General features: G+C 41.9%; 2 protein-coding genes across 2 annotated transcripts in view; one reads left to right on the top strand and one right to left on the bottom strand.

The window, feature by feature from the left end:
* chlsn (cholesin) overlaps window positions 1–5,560 on the bottom strand; it is a 352,112-nt gene extending 346,552 nt beyond the window's left edge. Inside the window, exon 1 of the mRNA XM_078240181.1 lies at window positions 5,244–5,560. Within this exon, the coding sequence (XP_078096307.1) occupies window positions 5,244–5,369 (126 nt within the window). The 5' untranslated portion in view covers window positions 5,370–5,560. The remainder of the gene's footprint in view (window positions 1–5,243) is intronic.
* Window positions 5,561–11,174: 5,614 nt separating this feature from the next.
* smcr8a (Smith-Magenis syndrome chromosome region, candidate 8a) lies at window positions 11,175–18,287 on the top strand. The gene is made up of 2 exons (XM_078240177.1): window positions 11,175–13,647; window positions 16,204–18,287. Exons 1-2 carry the CDS (start codon window positions 11,273–11,275, stop codon window positions 16,655–16,657), a joined length of 2,829 nt encoding a protein of 942 aa, XP_078096303.1. The 5' UTR covers window positions 11,175–11,272; the 3' UTR covers window positions 16,658–18,287.
* Window positions 18,288–18,731: the final 444 nt, after the last annotated feature.

Below are 18,731 nucleotides of genomic sequence, written 5' to 3'. Positions count from 1 at the left end.
CTCCATTTTACTATCAAAATGTGATAGTAAAATGGAGAAGGGGCGACACGGTGGCACAGTGGTTAGCACTGCTGCCTCACAGTGCCAGGGACCTGGGTTCAATTCCCGGCTTGGGTCATTGTGTGGAGTCTGCACGTTCTCCCTGTGTCTGCGTGGGTTTCCTCCCACAGTCTGAAAAGATGTGCTGGTTAGGTGCATTGGCCATGCTAAATTCTCCCTCAATGTACCCGAACAGGCGCCGGAGTGTGGCGACTAGGGGATTTTCACCGTAACTTCATTGCAGCGTTAATGTAAGCCTACTTTGACTAATAAATAAACTTTTTAACTTGATGTACCAGATGTTAGCTATGCCAAAATTAGCAAATTGAAACTGATTGATGTCAACCTTTGTCTGCCCTGAGTGATTTTGTCCTTTTGTAAAGCCCCACAATTTAACCTGGGAGTGTCACACATTATATTGCACCAGAAGTCCTCTCTGAATTGTTAGAAGTTAGAAGGTCCCAATGATTCTTCAACTACAGCACATTAAATTATAGATTCTTTGAGGGCAACAATTATGTTAATTGTGCTTATGTTATTTCATCAATTTAGATGGAAATTTCTGGCATATGAAGTAATATACTGAGCTGCCAGTGTGATCAACATGATCATAACATTGGGTTAAATTCCTTCAGACACTGAAAGACGTGCAGTTTAAGCATTTAACCTGAAAGATAAAACTTGTTGAGAATGGATGTTCAAAGGAACACTCAAAGCAGAAGCAGTGTCTCTTGTGCTGCTCAGCTGAATAAATCTGTATAGCAGTCTTCAAGCTTCCAGATCACTTGGAAACCAAACATCCAGGTTACTGCACTGCAAATGAGAGATGTTGAAGAAATTCATAGTAAGTTAGAGAAATTTCAAATAATCAGGGATTCAAAACACTAATAAAACTACCAGCACTCAGTGAAATTACCTCAGATCAGACTCTCAGTCTTATGGGGTACTGTTTACATGAAAACAGTATGAACCCAGTAAGAGATTAAAATGAGCATGAGATTTGAACACGTATTTGATTTACACATGTATTTTGGATTTTAAAATGTATTTTTAAAGTAGTTGTACACTTTAGTCAAAGGTAGGCTGCTGCGAGGCATCATAGGGTGAAGACTTAGCAGACAAACCACATTCTTTGGAAATATGAAACCACAGAATGTGCATAGTTTTATCAGCAAAAGTTACAAACAGTATGGTTCCAAAGCCACTTTATGAATAGGGACGTTCGAGCTGTCCTGATAAGACAGTTCTTCTCAGACGTGAGAATGTCAGCTGTCTGGTTCAGCCATTGACGCAAATAAGAATTGGTGGGAACAGTAACTTTGACCTTTGTAGCTAAGCCTCGACAAGGGGAAGAAGCATCCGGATTCTATGGACCAGTGAAATCCTATGATGTCAGAATGCAATTTGCTAAGGTATATGACAATTGTTAACAATGATTGATTTGTACTAATAATGATTGGCTCCTGACTATCAGAAAGGCAGGGAAGGTAAAACTGGAGAAATGTATAATTGATCTGTTTGATGCATTGTAATTTCAGAGTGGTATTGGAATGCTCAAAGCCTTCTCTTTTAGTAAGGCATTGGACTGTCCAATGCTCATTCTCCCATCGATCATTGGTCAAATAAAGTTACGTCTTTAACCGGGACACTGGCTTCGTGAGTCTTTGTATTAGCTGAAGTTTCAGCATTATTTAGTCTCTGAAAAGGCCCCACAACAGGAGATTATGGCAAGTTTCATCTAAAATAAGGACTCAGGTATAATTAAATATTTACATTTATTAATGGGAAGCTTCCAAAGGGAGTTGTCAATTACAGTACTTAGAGCTCAGGTAACATGTTATTAAACAGACTACAACCTCAATGAATAAAATGTGTCTGTTATTTTCATTTGCTAGCTCAACATGCTTCTGTGTACATTTTTCTCACACGATTGAATTGGGGGTTATGTCCTGAGCTGCACAATCTGTTCATGGCTACAAGAGCAGGTCAGAGGCTAGAAATCCTAGTAACTCGCCTCTTAATTCCCTGAAGCCCATCCACAAGGCACAAATCAGGAGTACAATGGAATACTTTCCACTTGCCTGGCTAAGTGCAGCTTTTGATTTTGTGTCTCTGAACGCCCTGTTTGAGAGCAGATATCCACTCCATCTGACGAAGGAGCAGCGCTCCGAAAGCTAATGGTATTTGCTACCAAATAAACCTGTTGGACTTTAACCTGGTGTTGTTAAAACTCTTACTAAGTGCAGCTTTAACAGCACTCAAGCAGCTCAACACTAACCAGGACAAAGCAGTCGACTTGTTTGGCTTCCCATCCACAAACATCCACCACTGACGCACAGTGGCAGTACCATTCAGAAGGTGCACTGTAGGAATTCACGAAGGCTCCTTAGACAGCACCTTCCAAACTCATGCCCACTACCATTTAGAAGGACATAGGCAGCAGATGAATGGGAAAACCACCACCTGAAAACTCTCCCCCCCCCAGCAAACCACACACCATTCTGACTTGGAAATAATCACTAACACTGCCTTCCTAACAGCACATGTGTTCCTACACCACAAGGACTGCAACAGCTCAAGGAAGACAGCTCATCACCACCTTCTTAAGGACAATTAAGGATGGGCAATAAATGCTGGCCTAGCAGGCGATTCCAACATCTCATGAATTTAAATTTTAAAATGTCTGTCAGATGAAAAAGGACATATTCTGGCTGTGTAATTGTAGATTGACTTCATGGCTTATCCACCAAATTAAAATCAAACTTCCAATTTATAGGAAACATAAGTTTGGTAGAGAAGTTGAATTTTGCAGTGAGCACAAAGATTATTAAGAGGTAGTATAACTGATATTTAATTCTTGCATAAAACATGCATACCACACACGGAGAAACCCCACATGCTGAAAAATCTTTAAAAACGACGCCCAAGAAAATTAAGTTTCCATTTATCTAATATGAAGTACAAAATTTTGCCCCAAAAGAGGCTAGCCTGTTTATTTGCACAAGCACGGAAAACTTTGGCTCCAGTTGACAAATATTAGAGCTTAGAAGGCCCTATGTGTGCATACTGGTGGAATTTCAGTCACCGTAACAAGGCAGTTTATCATCTTAAAATGTTTTGGCAAATGATTACTGCTTCTCAAACAAGAATCGCCATAAGCATTAAATTGTTACAAGTTGAACAGTACTATAAACATCTCTAGATATCAATCACAACTAACCATCTGGAATATGGCACACTTGTCTGATCCATGCATTGTATTAATGAACTTACCACAGCACCAAACTGACTCCAATATTCCAATTCACTGTGGAGTCACAATGGTGTAAAATTAAACTTCATTCCAGGACTTAAGGACATAACTTAGACTTGTACTTCAGTGGGGGAGACCAGCACTGTCAGACATGATGTCTTTCAGATGAGATATGAAAATAATCTACATCAATAGTGATGCAGCAATGCAAAAAGTCCATGGCATTATCCAACCTGAGTGGACAGCAGTAAGTCAACATGTGAGTTGTCAGCAAACATAGGAACTTAAGACTTAAGCCCTTTGAGCCTGCTCCACCAATCAATAAGGTCATGGTTGATCTGGTTGTAGTCTTAACTCAACTTTCCTATCTGCACCATCTGCACGCCCCCCGCCCCCCCCCCCCCCCAACTCTCAACTCCCTGATCTATCAAAAATCTGTCCAATTCTGCCTTGAATAAACCTAGATACATTACTCTTAGTTGCTTCATCCAAGTCATCAATATGGACTGCAAATAGATGTCGCTCCATTCTTGCAGGAGCCCAATAGTTATAGCCTGTCAATTTGAAAATGCCCTGTTCACCCCCACTCGATCCTGCCTGTCTGTTAACCAATTCTCCACCCTTCCAATATATTACCCAATATCTTGTGTTATTAACCTTCCATGTGGCAGTCGAATGCCTTTTTGAAACTATATGATTACATCTACTGATTTGTCTTTAGTTACATCCTCAAAAAACTAATACATTTGTCAAAGAAAATTTCCCTTTTGTCAAACCATGTCTGATACCATTATTTTATAGATGTATTAAGACATTCTTATTAGATTCCAGCATTTTCCCAATGACTGATGTCAGGCAAATTGGCTGTAGTTCCCAGATGGCTCTCTCCCTCCTTTCTTGAAGAGGTGTTACATTTGCTACCTTTCAAACTGCTGAGACTGTTCTTGAATCTCAGGAATTATGGAAAGTCATAGCCAGTGCATCATGTGTTACCACCATACTTCAGACAACAGATGTGCAACAATATCCCACAGATGCGGTTACTGCATTCCAGACTCTTGAATAACATGTTCCTCAAGCTCAATGCACAAGCTGCTTTGATAGGAAATCTGTACTTCCTACGAACCAACATTTTGACCATATCCACAATGGGACAGAATGCCATCAGATGATTGAATCTCTTTTTTGAGAAAGGGACTAGAAATGGTGGACTTGTGAATCATATGCCTCTAAATTAGTGGTAAGCACCTTGCTGAGAAATTAAGCAGTGCAGGCCAGAAAGTACAAATCAAATTTATTAAAGAATAAAGTTATTAAGAGTGTGCAGGAGGAGGAAAAAAACCAGGTACACCACCTGTTCCAAAATAATAAAAGTTCCAAAGTACTTGCAGTTTTTTCCCAGTAAGCTTTTGATAATGGGCAAGTTAAGAAAGGCTTTTAAGATACTAGTTCAGGTACCCCCTCCAAATAGAAAGATTTGGAATTTTACTTTAGCCTATTATAATTATATGGATTACAACAATTATATTTCTTATGGTCATATACATATATATTTGATAGTGGTAGCTTATCTTGTACAAAATATTTACACCATTATGTTTAAAATTTGCCATTCATTTTTGATTCAGCAAGTTTGTGATTCTGCAAATTCATTAACAAGTGTAATTGAGACCATTTTGATATGCTCACTGCTGTGGACTTGAAGAGTAATGCTGGGCATGCATGGACATAAGAATGCAAACAAATCTCTGTTGTGTGACCTGCACCCCCCCCCCCCCCCCTTCCCTTAAAACCAATTCACAATCATTTTAAGATGCCAAAGTGTGCAGCATACATATTGACTTTAATGCTTGAGCATCAGAGTTTCGTGAGAAGAGGAACCACGTTTACTGTGACTTGAAACGAGAGTCCAATAGTTTGGGGTTAGGGTTAAGAACCTGCTACCACTCACCTGGGTTGTGTTTCTTCTCTTTCTTTTCTGCTTGGGGGCATCCGTCTTCCCAGAAGCTGGCAGTTCATTGCTTGAGGAGAGTTTCGTCTTGTGGGTCTCAGATCCAATTCTTTTCCCTTTAGCCATGGTGCCAAATAAATATAATATAATTGTTTTTCAAAAATGTATTTTCCCACACAATGATATAGGGGCGATTGTTTCACTGCCTGGGTTGCAACTCTCCAGCTGACAGCTCTAAATTGTTACAGTAACAAGCTCTCCACACACGTGGGGCGCTGGGTGACCAGACCAACCGAACCTGACTGCCACGTCCGTCCCGCCTTCCCTTCGCGATTGGCTAATTCTCCCCCCTGCTCGCCGTTCTATTGGATGCCGGCGCTGTCTGTCACAGAGAACCCCGCCCCTCCTCTCGCGCCTTTGGTTGGTTGCGCGGTGCGGGCGAAGCGCGCGTGCGCGGCGAGCCTCAGCTGTGGCTGGTCGGCTGGCGGGCGGGCGTTGAGTCAGTCAGCGCAGGAACTCCCAACCCAGCTGGTTCCTGTGCTCAAAGCAGCCTGGGTGAACAGGCATCTCTGTCCTAGCTTCACATTCCACCATCCGCAGGGTTTTTGCTTATTATCAGGGTGAACTAAAGTCGCTTTAAATGTTCACCATCCGAATCCAGGTGATCCAAAGGATGGCAAGGGTGACAGTACTTTCTGCATTGAATTATTCTGAGAGCAGAATAAAGTCGCCAGAACAGAAAATATAGCAGTTTCAGTAGGCTATATGTTCATAGTTGCACGTATAATACTACAAATGCAAAACACGTGCATAATAGATGGATGCAGTGCAGATAGGTTGAGTGAGTGGGTAAAAATCTGGCCTGTAATGTGGGAGAGTGTCAAGTTGTTCAATTTGACAGGAAGAATATTAAATTGAGATCGGCTGCAGAATTCCAAGGTGTAAAGGGATCTAGGTGCTCTCATGCAAGTTAGTATGCAGGTACAGCAAGTGACTGGCTAATGGAATGTTAGCCTTTATTATGGGAGGAATTGAACATAAAAAAGGATGTTATAGAAACATAGAAGATAGGAGCAGGAGGAGGCCATTTGGCCCTTCAAGCCTGCTCCGCCATTCATTATGATCATGGCTGATCATCCAACTCAAAAGCCTAATCCTGCCTTTTCCCCATAACCTTTGATCCCATTTGCCCCAAGTGCTATATCCAGCAGCCTCTTGAATAAATTCAATGTTTTGGCATCAACTAATTCCTGTGGTAATGAATCCTGCAGACTCACCACTCTTTGGGTGCAGAAATGTCTCCTCACCTCTATCATAAATGGTCGACCCTGAGTGCTTCAGTTATACAGGGCATTTGTGAAACAACTGTGTGTAGTTTTGGTCTCCTTGTTTTGGGAAAGATATAAATGCATTGGAACTGATTCAGGGGAGATTTACTAGATTGACACCTGGAATGAAATGGTTGTGTTATGAGGATAGGTTGGACAGACCAGTCTTGTTTGCACTGGAGTTTAGAAGGGGTCACTTGATTGAAATATATAAGATCCTGAATGGTATTGACAAGGTGGACATGAAGAGGATATGTCCTCTTCTGGGTGAGTCCGGAACTAGGGGTCAATCTTTTAGGACAGACATGAGGAGATTTGTACGACTTTGGAACTCTCTGCCTCAGAAGGCTGTGGAGGTGGGGGTCACTGAATATTTTTAAGGCAGAGGTAGATTGATTCCCTTGCCCAAGAAGAATCTAAGGTTATTGGAACAGATGGGTATATGGCATTTGAAATGCAAACAGACTAGCCATGATCTTATTGAATGACAGAGCAGGCTCGAGGGGCCAAATGGCTTACTTCTGCTCCTATTTCATATATTCATATATAATTACTGCGGATGCACTGTCACACTATTGAAGCATATTAAAATGCCATTTACAATTAATGTTGTCAGTTTTTTGTATCTCATGTAAGCACAGCCTATCAATAAGACATCTTACCCTTTTTTTAAGCTTATTTATTAGTATAAGTAGGCTTACATTAACACTGCAATGAAGTTACTGTGAAAATTCCCTAGTCGCCACACTCCAGCTCCTGTTCGGGTACACTGTGGGAGAATTTAGTGTGGCCAATGAACATAACCAGCACGTCTTTTGGACTGTGGGAGGAAACTGGAGCATTCCAAGGAAACCCACACAGACATGGGGAGAACGGGCAGGCTTCGCACAGACAGTGGCCCAAGCCGGGAATCGAACACAGTCCCCGGTGCTGTGAGGTAGCAGTGCTAACCACTGTGCCACCGTGCCATCCCTTTTATTACCCTTGAGGTGGTAGTGATGAGTTGCCTTCTGGAACCACTGCAGTCCATGTGGTGTGGGTAGTGCTGTTGGGGAGTTCCAGAATTTTGACCCAACCACAATGCAGGAACAGTGATTATTGTTTCAAGCCAGGATGGTGTGTGGCTTTGAGGGGAACTTCCAGATTTTGGTGTTCCCATGCATGCTTCAGCCCTTGTCCTTCTAGGTGGTAGAGATTGTGGGTTTGGAAGAAGCTACTAAAGGAGTTTTAGTGAGTTGATCAGTGCATTTTGCAGATGGTACACACTGCTACTACTGTGCATCTGCAGTGGAGGGAGTGAATGTTTCAGGTGGTGGATGGGATCCTAATAAAGTGGATCAAGTGTCTAATTACAGAACCCCCCACCGCCCCCTCCCCCCGCCGCACCTTAAGTATAAATCTCTTCTGAATCCCCCTTCAGTATAAATCTCTTCTGATTTTCTTTGCTCTTAGCTCTAACAGAGGCTCATCCAGACTCGAAATGTTGGCTCTATTCTCTCTCCACAGATGCTGTCAGACCTACTGAGATTTTCCAGCATTTTCTGTTTTTGTGACTGAGTAACTTATTCCTGGTCCTATGTTTGTCATGTATGAATTTTGTGAGCTCAGAGACTTTTAAAGGACTGATTACGAGATCATTTTCACCCTCCTCACAAATTTCATATTTTCTCCACTGATCCACTCATCATCTCAGGTTGAATCAGATTGTTAGCATCCACAAGAGCCTAGTCAATCCCATATATCTACCATCATAAAGTTGAATTATTTCAAAAGACCACTGGTTTGTCCCCATCTCAGCCCATCTGCCATTTTTGCTTTTGTCACCTCTATATTCAACTATTCCAATGCTCTTTGGTGAGCCTCCCATCTTCTGTAAAATTACAGCTCATCCAAAACAACTATTTGTATCATATTCTACACCTAGTCTTACAGATCAATCACCCCTGCCCTTTATTGACCAACATTGCCACCCAATCCCCTAAAGCCTTGAGTTAAACTTTCTTATCCTACAGTATAAATCTGTTCATAGCCTCTTCCTTCCTTTCTTCTCCAACTTCCTCCAGCACTACATTACACCACAACTCTCCTCTCCCTGAGTTCTGTCTGTTTGTATATACTGTACTTCCTCTTCCTTCACCCCACTACTCTTTGGCAACGCCTTCAGCTGTCTGGGGCCCAATTTGGGAATTTCCTCCTGTCTTCTGCACTTTAATTTTTAAAAAAAGCAAAAACATTTATATCGTAGAAACAGGAAATGTTAGCCAGCATCAACAGTATATTGTTTTTACGTTCATATCGTAATGCCTTTCCTCACTTTGGAAAACATTTTAACCAAGTCTCAGGCCACTCCACTCAATATTTTGTGTTTGGATCAGCATCACTGTCTGACTTTTTATTGCCCTTATTTTGCTAAGTTTTCCATGTTGGGGGTGCTAAATAAATGCACCTGGTTGTTGGATGAATCATAAATCAGAGCACTTAGTTGATATCTCCAGATGGAAATAGATGCAAATCAGTGGGGAATTTTACTCAACATTTTAGAGCTGCTGAGATTCACCTTTCGTTTTGCAGATTTGAAAGGGATAACTTATCCCATTCATAGAAACATAGAAAATAGGTGCATGAGTAGGCCATTCGGCCCTTCAAGCCTGCATCACCATTCAATATGATCATGGCTGATCATGCACTTTCAGTATCCCACTCCCACTTTCTCTCCATACCACTTGATCCCTTTAGCCACAAGGGCCACGTCCAGCTTCCTCTTGAACATATCTAACAAACTGACCCCAACAGCTTTCTGTGGTGGAGGATTCCACAGTTTCACTACTCTCCGAGTGAAGAAGTTCTTCCTCATCTCAGTCCTGAATGGTTTACCTCTTATTCTTAGACTATGACCCCTGGTTCTGGACTCATCCCAAATGTTGATGCATTTTTAAAAAAAATCAAGCTGGTGTCTTCGCTAAAAGCAGAGCAACTGCTTTTAGTGAAGATATGTAAAGGGACAGGTAGTATTGAGGAAGCAGGGGGGCTGCAGAAGGACTTGGACAGGTTAGGAGAATGGGCAAAGTGGCAGATGGAATACAATGTGGAAAAGTGTGAGTCATAGAAACCCTACAGTACAGAAAGAGACCATTCGGCCCATCGAGTCTGCACCGACCACAATCCCGCCCAGGCCCTACCCCCATACCCCGACATATTTTACCCACTAATCCTTCTAACCTACGCATCTCAGGACACTAAGGGGCAATTTTAGCATGGCCAATCAACCTAACCCGCACATCTTTGGACTGTGGGAGGAAACCGGAGCACCCGGAGGAAACCCACGCAGACACGAGGAGAATGTGCAAACTCCACACAGACAGTGACCCTAGCCGGGAATCGAACCCAGGTCCCTGGAGCTGTGAAGCAGCAGTGCTAACCGCTGTGCTACCATGCCGCCCAAGTGAGGTTATGCACTTTGGGAGGAGGAATGGAGGCATAGACTATTTTCTAAAATGGGAAAATGCTTAGGAAATCAGAAACACAAAGGGACTTGGGAGTCATTATTCAAGATTCTCTTAAGGTTAACGTGCAGATTCAGTTGGCAGTTAGGAAGGCAAATGCAATGTTAGTACTCATGTTGAGAGAACTAGAATACAAGAGCAGGGATGTACTTCTCAGGCTGCATAGGGCTCTGGTCAGATCCCATGTGGAGTATTGTGAACAGTTTTGGGCCCCATATCTAAGGAAGGATGTGCTGGCCTTGGAAAGGGTCCAGAGGAGGGTCACAAGAATCATCCCTGGAATGAAGAGCTTGTTGTGTGAGGAATAGTTGAGGACTCTGGAACTGTACTCATTGGAGTTTAGAAGGATGAGGGGGGATCTTATTGAAACTTACAGGATACTGTGAGGCCTGGATAGACTGGATGTGGAAAGGATGTTTCCACTAGTAGGAAAAACTAGAAATAGAGTGCACAACCTCAGGCTAAAGGGACGATCCTTTAAAACAGAGATGAGGAGGAATTTCTTCAGCCAGAGAGTGGTGAATCTGTGGAACTCTTTGCCGCAGAAGGCTGTGGAGGCCAGGTCATTGAGTCTCTTTAAGACGGAGGTAGATAGGTTCTAGATTAATAAGGGGATCAGGGATTATGGGGAAAAGGCAGGATGAGGAAAATATCAGCCATGATTCAATGGCGGAGCAGACTCGATGGGCCAAATGGCCTAAATTCTGCTCCAATGTCTTATGGTCTAACTTAGTGCACTGACTCATCCCAATGAGGATCCAAATCCTAAAAGAGGAACAGCAAGGTGTGGGGGCGGAGTACGCATGCGCATACTGGGGGAGCTCGATTGGTCGGTTCCTGGGCCCCGGTGCACTGCTGGGAATTGTAGTTCACGCCGCCATTGGCCCCGAGGTTAAAGGGGAACCGGGGAACTACAATACCCAGCATGCTACTCGCCATGCACTTTTTAAAAACAAATATTAAACGATTGAACATTAATGCTAACCGGGGCTTTTAAACGACTGGATTTTCGACACGAAAGGGACAGTGTATATGTTTTTTTAAGAAAAGGATTCTCTGGTGGAAAGCGGTGCCCGGGGCCGGTGAAGCGCCTCAGGTCAGATGGAGACAAAATGGTGGCTGGTGAGGAGGCGCTGGCGTTGCTAAGGGGGCTGCTCTTTCTCTCTGCTCTCCATGCCCGCTCCGGCAAGGTGGAAATATGATCACCGCCCCTGATGTGGTAGCCCTCACCCACGAAGATGATTACGGGCCGCAGTATAGCGATGACTCGGTGCCCCTTTTCCAATTCCAACCCGAAAACCCCTGGTCCAAGGCGGCCACGGCCAAATTCGAGAAGGATTTCATTCTGATATCCGAGTTTTCCGAGCAGGTAGGCCCTCAGCCTTTGTTAACCATCCCCGACCATGCTCGCGGTAACTTTGACCTCAACTATTTCTCTCTCAGGATCATGTCCGTGGACTATCAGGCCTCCTTTGTGGGACACCCCCCCGGCACCAGCTATCCCAAGCTCAACTTTGTGGAGGACTCCAAGGTGGTGCTGGGGGACTCCAAAGAAGGGGCTTTCGCCTACGTCCACCACTTGACTCTCTACGACCTGGAGGCCAGGGGCTTCGTCAGGCCGTTCTGCGTGGCTTACATCTCCGCCGATGAAAACAAAATCATGCTGCAGTTCCAGCAGCTTTCGGACGACTTCTCCAGAGCCTCCGAGTGCTTGAAAACTGGAAACAGAAAAGCCTTTGCCACTGAACTGGAAAAGAAACTGCAGGATCTCGAGTACACTCGGAATGTCTTGCACAACGAAACGGAAATCCAGAAGAAATCTAACGATAAAGGATACTACTCGTCGGTGGCGATCGAAAAGGCCAACGAGTTAGCCAATGTGGAAAAGTGTATCATTGAACATCAAGATCTTTTAATGCAGATAAGAACTTATTCGCACAAAAAAACGAAAGATGCTGACTATTTTTCATTCGAGCCAGAATATGGCACAGAACAATCCGACACCGGGTTGGAACAACTGTCAAACACAGACGAATTGTGTGAAAAAATTAGCTTTTCCGATAGAAGTTCTTACACGCCCAAGTTCACAAGGGCTAAGTCGGCAAAATGCTTTGAAAAAAAGTTGAAAACCCTAGAAGAACTTTGTGATAGTTACTTTTTTAATCAGACTCTTGAACAGCTTAGGCAGGTAGAGAAATTCTTCAGAGGCGATGTATGCTATCTAATTACAAGCCAAATTGAAAAAGAGCTACTTCAGCAACAGCAATTCACTTCCTTTCTGTTTGAAGACCCATTACTCTTTAACAAAGAGCAAACTGAAAAGCAACAGCGCTGTGACAAACAGCTTCCAGTTTTAAATATTCTTAGTCCTAAGGATTTGGAACACCCCTGTTTATCAAATGAGGCTACAAGCTTTGAATCGTATAAGTCTTGTGTGGAGTCTGTGCCTATTAAATTGGATCAGCAAGTTAACATAGAGAGTTACCATGGGACTGTGGCAGATTCTATCCCGTGTAAAAATCCGCTAGGAGCCTCGGACTATCTTGAACTAGAAGGGAAAGAAAAGGGAAGTGTCAGTAGTGGTGACAGCATTGAAGTGCTGGGTACAGAAAAATCCTGCCCAGGCCCAATATTTTCCAAATCTGACAGCCAAACAAACCTGCACTGCCAGCATCCAGAAATTGTGAGGAGGAAATTTGTAGTCACCAAACGGACAAACAGCGAGGACAGCATTGAAGTCCTCTGTACCACTGAATCTCTAATACCTGAAGATTTTAAGGCCACCTGTCCAAGTGCAATACATGAAGAAGAACCAGCTTTAGACAATGAGGAAGAAAAGCAGCTGAGCATCGATCTTGTGCAGCCCATTGCAAATCTAAACCATAGTAATGGGTTTAGCAAGGAAGATTTTGAAAATCACACTATAACGCTGCCTGTTTTATCTGAGCCTGTAGATGCCACTTGTTGCATTGGGAAAGAGAGCCCAAATTTTACTAAATCAATACCTACATTTGTAACTGAAGAATACAATGATGGAGTAGTCAATGTTCCACCCCAACGCAGTAAAACCTTAGATCAAATATTCCTTGGTGATTTCCCACAGCCAGAAGAAGGAAATGGATTATATGGTGCTGATGATCAAGTATTATCTACCCAAGAGAAAAAGTACAATAATGTACCTGGTAATGGAGAAACAGTTCAAATTCCCGTAGATGAACATTTGGACAACTTGAGTTACATTAGTGCATCATTCTGTTCAGACAGGACTCCATCTCCAGCTTTACCAAACTGTCCAACAAAAAGGCTCTCTGGAAAGCATAAGAAGCAGTCTGGGAAGAATTCGCTGTGGTTTATAAGGCAATATTCCTTTGCACAACAAGCAATTTTTTCATTGTTAACTGGCCGGACACTTGTAATAGTAGGTGAACAAGAAGGAAAAGTTAAAAAGCTTGTCAATGCTTTGTCAACATTTGTCCCTAATTATGGCAGAGATTCGGACTCTATAAAGCAATGGGTAACATTCCCTTTGCACATCAACCATTTACAGACCTGGAAACTCATTGGACTTCAGAGGTGTGTATTAAATATAGATACAATGTCGCCATGTTTACCACTTTACCTAGTAATTGATTCAGATCCGACAATATCAGAGCAGTAGATAAGCTTAGTACTGTAGGTGAATTCATAATAGATTAAATAGAAAGTTCAGGAGAATTGTGGAACTAGTCGTCTTGTAAATGCAGCCTTTTATCAGTAATATGGATCCCAGGCAGACATTTCTCAAAGCTCTTCCCGATAACATTTTCATTTTTTAAATTTTATTTTACTAGATTTTAACAAAGTTTACATGCTTAAAGCAGATGTGGGCTTGAGCTCGATCAGGCAATTAACTCGATGCACTATAAAAAATGTAAAGTATTTGCTGCTAACCATGAATGATATTAAATTCACTGCAGATTCTAACCTCAAGCAACACCTACATTCCTCTGGCTTAGAACCAGTATCAGTCACCAAACAGTGTGAAAACCTGCTATACAAATTGCATGTAAAAGAGGTCGATAGATGAGGCTACAAAATTAGACAAGATTTTACAATGATCAAATGTTAAAGTTATTTGAAAAGATTGCTAGTATTAAAGCATGTTTTAGATGTGCGTTTTGGGTGGGTATTTACTGTCCTGCTTGAAGCAGACTGGTACAAGTAGGTTTTTTAAAAAATCTACAATAAATCTGCTTAAACTTTAGGTTTATCTTGTTAATGTCACAAATCTGTCTTTGAAGAGAAATAAATTATGTTGCAATTTTTTTTAGAATATTATACCTAATAGCAGATATTTTTAGGTTACCAAGGTGGCCAAGATAGTGCTCACAACCAAGGGTATTTACAAGCGGTTGAGCAAAAAGTTATTTTTCGCAAATAGGTCAACAACTTGAGTAGAAACCACCCCTGAAGCTTGATAATAAATCCAAGTATTATGAATAGTCTCAATACTCACTTTTGAAAGTAACCCACTATTTGATAGAGAGAACACATGTAAACTATGATGCGTTCAGATTTTTGTATCATTTCCTTATTGAAACTATTCCATCAGTCTGAAACTATTCTTTTCCAATATAGTTTTTGCTCCTGATTATCTAAAAAAGCTACACCGATGACCTCTTAATAAACTGAACATTCTTTACATAAATGCCATTACTTTATACTAATTTCCATGTACAAATTGACAACTAATCAAGGTTGGTGAGATTCATGAACTTGGTGCTATCCTACTGGTATTTCCCCATTGCAAAGAGGGCTGGAAAGAGTGTTGACACAAGATTAGTCGTTGAACTTGGCGGTTTATATACAGCCTCTGATCATACAAAAATCAAGAGGAGCAGGACCAATTCCAGATGGCAGACTTGCATCACTTGGGACTTTGTACAGGGCAGATTTTAGTGTCATTCCAACATGCAAAAATGTATTTGAATTTAATGGAAGTTACAGCTCTCACCTGCTGGCTTATCCTGGTGGGTGGAAGCCATTCGGAGAGTGCAGCTCTGATTATGCTCCTTTGTCACTCAGCTGGATTTGAGGTGGAAGGCCACCTTCCATTACTCTGACCTGTTACCTGACACTGCATTATACAATATCTGCCCAAGACATGCCATACAAAGGTGCCCTTGAAAGTCTGCATTCATTCTACTTTAATGCAGTGCCACAGCAGCTTGTCTATTTCAAAAGTTCCTTAAAATGCTAGGCTGGGTTCAAAGAGGGAAATATGATTGAGATTGGTGATGCTCCCTCATGTCTGAAACTGTGTAAAGTGAACAGAAAATGTTTGTGGTTACAACTTCCACTTTTCCTAATCAAAACAGTTGATATCTGGGAAAAGTCTAATTGCTACCTTCCCTTCTTGTATACAGCTACTCACAAAATCCTCTTTTGTAGAGTTGGTGCAGACTTGATGGGCTGAATGGCCTCTTCCTCCTGCACTGTAGGGATTCAAATGAATTAGAAACCAGAAGCAGGAGTAGGCCATTTGGCCCTTGGAACCTGCTCCGCCATTCATTTATGATCATGGCTGATTATTAAATTCAATATCCTGATTCCTCCCCCCCCCTCCTATCCCTTGAATTAAATGTCCATAAAGTGTTAAAACATTACATCATGGTGTGACTGTTGTCAGCTAACTGGCTCAAGTTTTTTTAAAACCCTGCTGCACTTCTTGAACATTTTGTTGAAATCTTTTAATTGTTCCATCCACATTTCATGTCCATTGCTGCAATTAGTCCTCACAATGCTTCTAATGCCAGCTGAAGCTGTATTGTGTGGTTATTTCTGTCAAACACATGGGACCAGGTAAATCATACTCAGAGGGGTGACCCAGAGCTAATTGTGATTTTACAATGCACGATTATTTTAATTTTAAAGCAATTAACTGTTGATGTGAAACCCACACCATGCATGTAATATTCACTTATCCAAAGGTATCTTGGAGCTGGGAGCGTTGTGTTATTCAGATTGAATTTGAAAAGTCCAGACTGGAAGTTCGGAAATTGGTATTTTTATTACTGAGCACATATTCTTGCACACAAACATCCTATTGTGAATGAATTGGTAAATGTTTTGTTTCTTTGACTTTTCCAGAATAGCTTCTCCCTTGGGTACCAGTATATTGCACTCGCTGAATCGGTACAGTCGATACATCAGCATTCTAGACTGTGACAACAAAACTCTCCGTTGCCCGCAATATAAAGGACGGCTGATCACCAGACTGGCAGACCACAGGACTCAGATAAAGAGGGGCAGCACATATTACATGCATGTCCACAATATGCTGACCCAACTATGCTCCCAGGCCTTTCTCTACACTTTCTGTCATCACTTGCACCTTCCTGTTGATGAAAGAGAAACTGAAGAATCGGTGACCTGTCGAAGGGTTAATTTTTTAAAGCACCATCTGGCCCTGATGAATGATGATAGCAAGATTGTGCAATACTTTGCGGATCTGATAAAGATGCACTACCTACACGAACCTGCAAAGGGCTTAAATCCAGTTCTGCGATTTAACTACACCTCCAGTAGTGTGTTTAAGATCTAGTTTTGCAACATTCTCCATTCAATGCTGACAATTTATTTTGTATTTTGCTCACAGAAAAGCATGACCGTTTTCTGTTGATTTTTCCTACATTGCTGTACTGTCACCTGCACTGTGAAAATGCATCAATCTGGCTGTGGCAGGTAAAGGAAAGTTGAGCATTTCTAATTTGGATCATTGGATAATGTTTTAGTGATGCGACTGAATCAAGAATTTACAGGTCTGGTAAATTCACGTGTCTTCAGCCAGTTGTGTTTTTAAAAAGTACTAGCCTTGGGGGAGAAAATCTCAGTGTGAAACACCTGAGGGAATGGGATGCTGCAGTTTCCTGAGCCATGGGTGAAACAAGACTTTCAGTTTCGGTGGCCTTAAAGATTTGTTTAGAGGGGTGTGGTCAATGAGCAAGTTGACTCCCAGGTTCTAAACTGTAATGAAGAGAAAGCACAACACTGAAAGGAGCTCAGAAACTGAACACCACTGGGTCAGAGGCCCTTGAGTGTTTCGACTTCACATATCACCCCAAGGCTACAGTTTCAGAACAATTATCCAACGTATCTATCAGTTTGCATTTAGGAGATTTGGGGGTGGGAGGGGGGGAGTAATTCCCTGATTGTTATTTGGCTGTAACTCTGAACATCAGTGGCTCTAAAACTGGCAAGTGGGGTGTCTAGGTTATAGCTAAGATCTGGGTAGTAGGTTGTGTTGTATCTGTACCATTATAACCAGATTGTCTGCTGTCCTCATGGTATGTGAAAGTAAATCATGGTTATAGTCCAGAAATTAAATTTAGCTTTTTTTTTAAATAGGATATGGTAGATTCCATGTCTGACATAGGGGTACAGTGATAAGATTAATTACATACCTCATAGTATTACGGCAGTAGAAGCTTTTTCATGATGCATGATTTTATGATTGTTCGTTAACTGTTAACAAATGTGATCAAATCTACTAATCTTGTCTCCAATAGCTTACACTATGCCTGGAACTGTATGTAATCTGCATGCTGCCAGTATAGATGCAAATCTCATATTGGATGTGCGATGCCAACACCTGGCCAAGTTTAGTTCACCATTGCTACGTGGTTATTTTCTCGTGACCCACTTCTGGGGGTGGCAGGGGTAGGTTGGAAAGCCTGGGAAGAAACATACTTCCATGTTAATCTAAGTTTGCCCAATCACCTAATTTATACAAGTGTCGCAATACCCATTGTGTCTCCATCATCGCTTTGACTGGTTTCAGAGGGAAGTGAAATGCTATTTTAGATGTGAAGAAAATTTGGACTTAGAATGGAAGAGAGCCTTTTGTGTAGACATATCAGTAGTTTCATTTAACATTTTAACTGCAGGAGAATAGTGCGCTATTTCAAGATGTAGTCTATTTCAGTTTTCATGGAGCACTTCATTTCATCTGTTCATTGGAAGGCCGTGTTAAATGCAAGGCAAGTTCTTCCATAGAGGGACATAAATGGGGTAAATTAGAGTGAATCATTCTGGTCTGCTCTTCTGCACCTTCAAGCAGTTGTAGTTCAGTGCCAAGCATCAGGAATGGTATGCAGAAAGGCTGGTCCTGAAAGGAAGGGAAGAAAAATAACGCTGCTTCATTTTGCACTCCAGAGAAAAAAAAAGGAAATAAACCCTAGTACTGCTGGTGGTGTGACTGGCTAATCTGAATCCCAAGTGTAATGCATCAGTAGGGTAAACTGGTGTCGGCACCACAGCCAGCAGTAAAGCAACCCTGTTGTTCCTGTTCGTGTAGGCCTATCAGTCCAGAAAAAATAAGTTGCTCCATGAATTTCAAGAGCATTTTTGGATCATGTCAAAAGTATGACGATATGGCAGTCATGCATTTTTAGATCCTGTTTGCTTGTTGTTCAGATAACGTAGCACTTTATGAAAACTTGCACAAAAAGCATCCCTCAAGAGTCTCAGCTGTTGTGAAATATAATACCACGAAGCACACCATCTTAACTTTGTTGTCATCATTGTTAGCAGCTAGCAGTGAAGTCTTTCAGCTGAGTGTTTAAATGCAACATAATACCCTAAACGTCAGTATAACTTCATTACTGCGCCAACCTTTA

The sequence above is a fragment of the Mustelus asterias genome, chromosome 23 (assembly GCF_964213995.1).
Source record: "Mustelus asterias chromosome 23, sMusAst1.hap1.1, whole genome shotgun sequence".
NCBI lineage: Eukaryota > Metazoa > Chordata > Chondrichthyes > Carcharhiniformes > Triakidae > Mustelus > Mustelus asterias.
Note: the sequence above shows the minus strand (reverse complement) of the source record. Positions and strands in the feature narration are given on the sequence as shown.

What these genes read in the sequence shown, in the direction of transcription:
- smcr8a (XM_078240177.1), top strand. Translation starts at nt 11,273, where the DNA reads ATGATCACCGCCCCTGATGTGGTAGCCCTCACCCACGAAGATGATTAC. An exon ending in AAACTCATTGGACTTCAGAG is followed by an intron (nt 13,648 to 16,203) that starts GTGTGTATTAAA and finishes TGACTTTTCCAG; the next exon opens with AATAGCTTCTCCCTTGGGTA.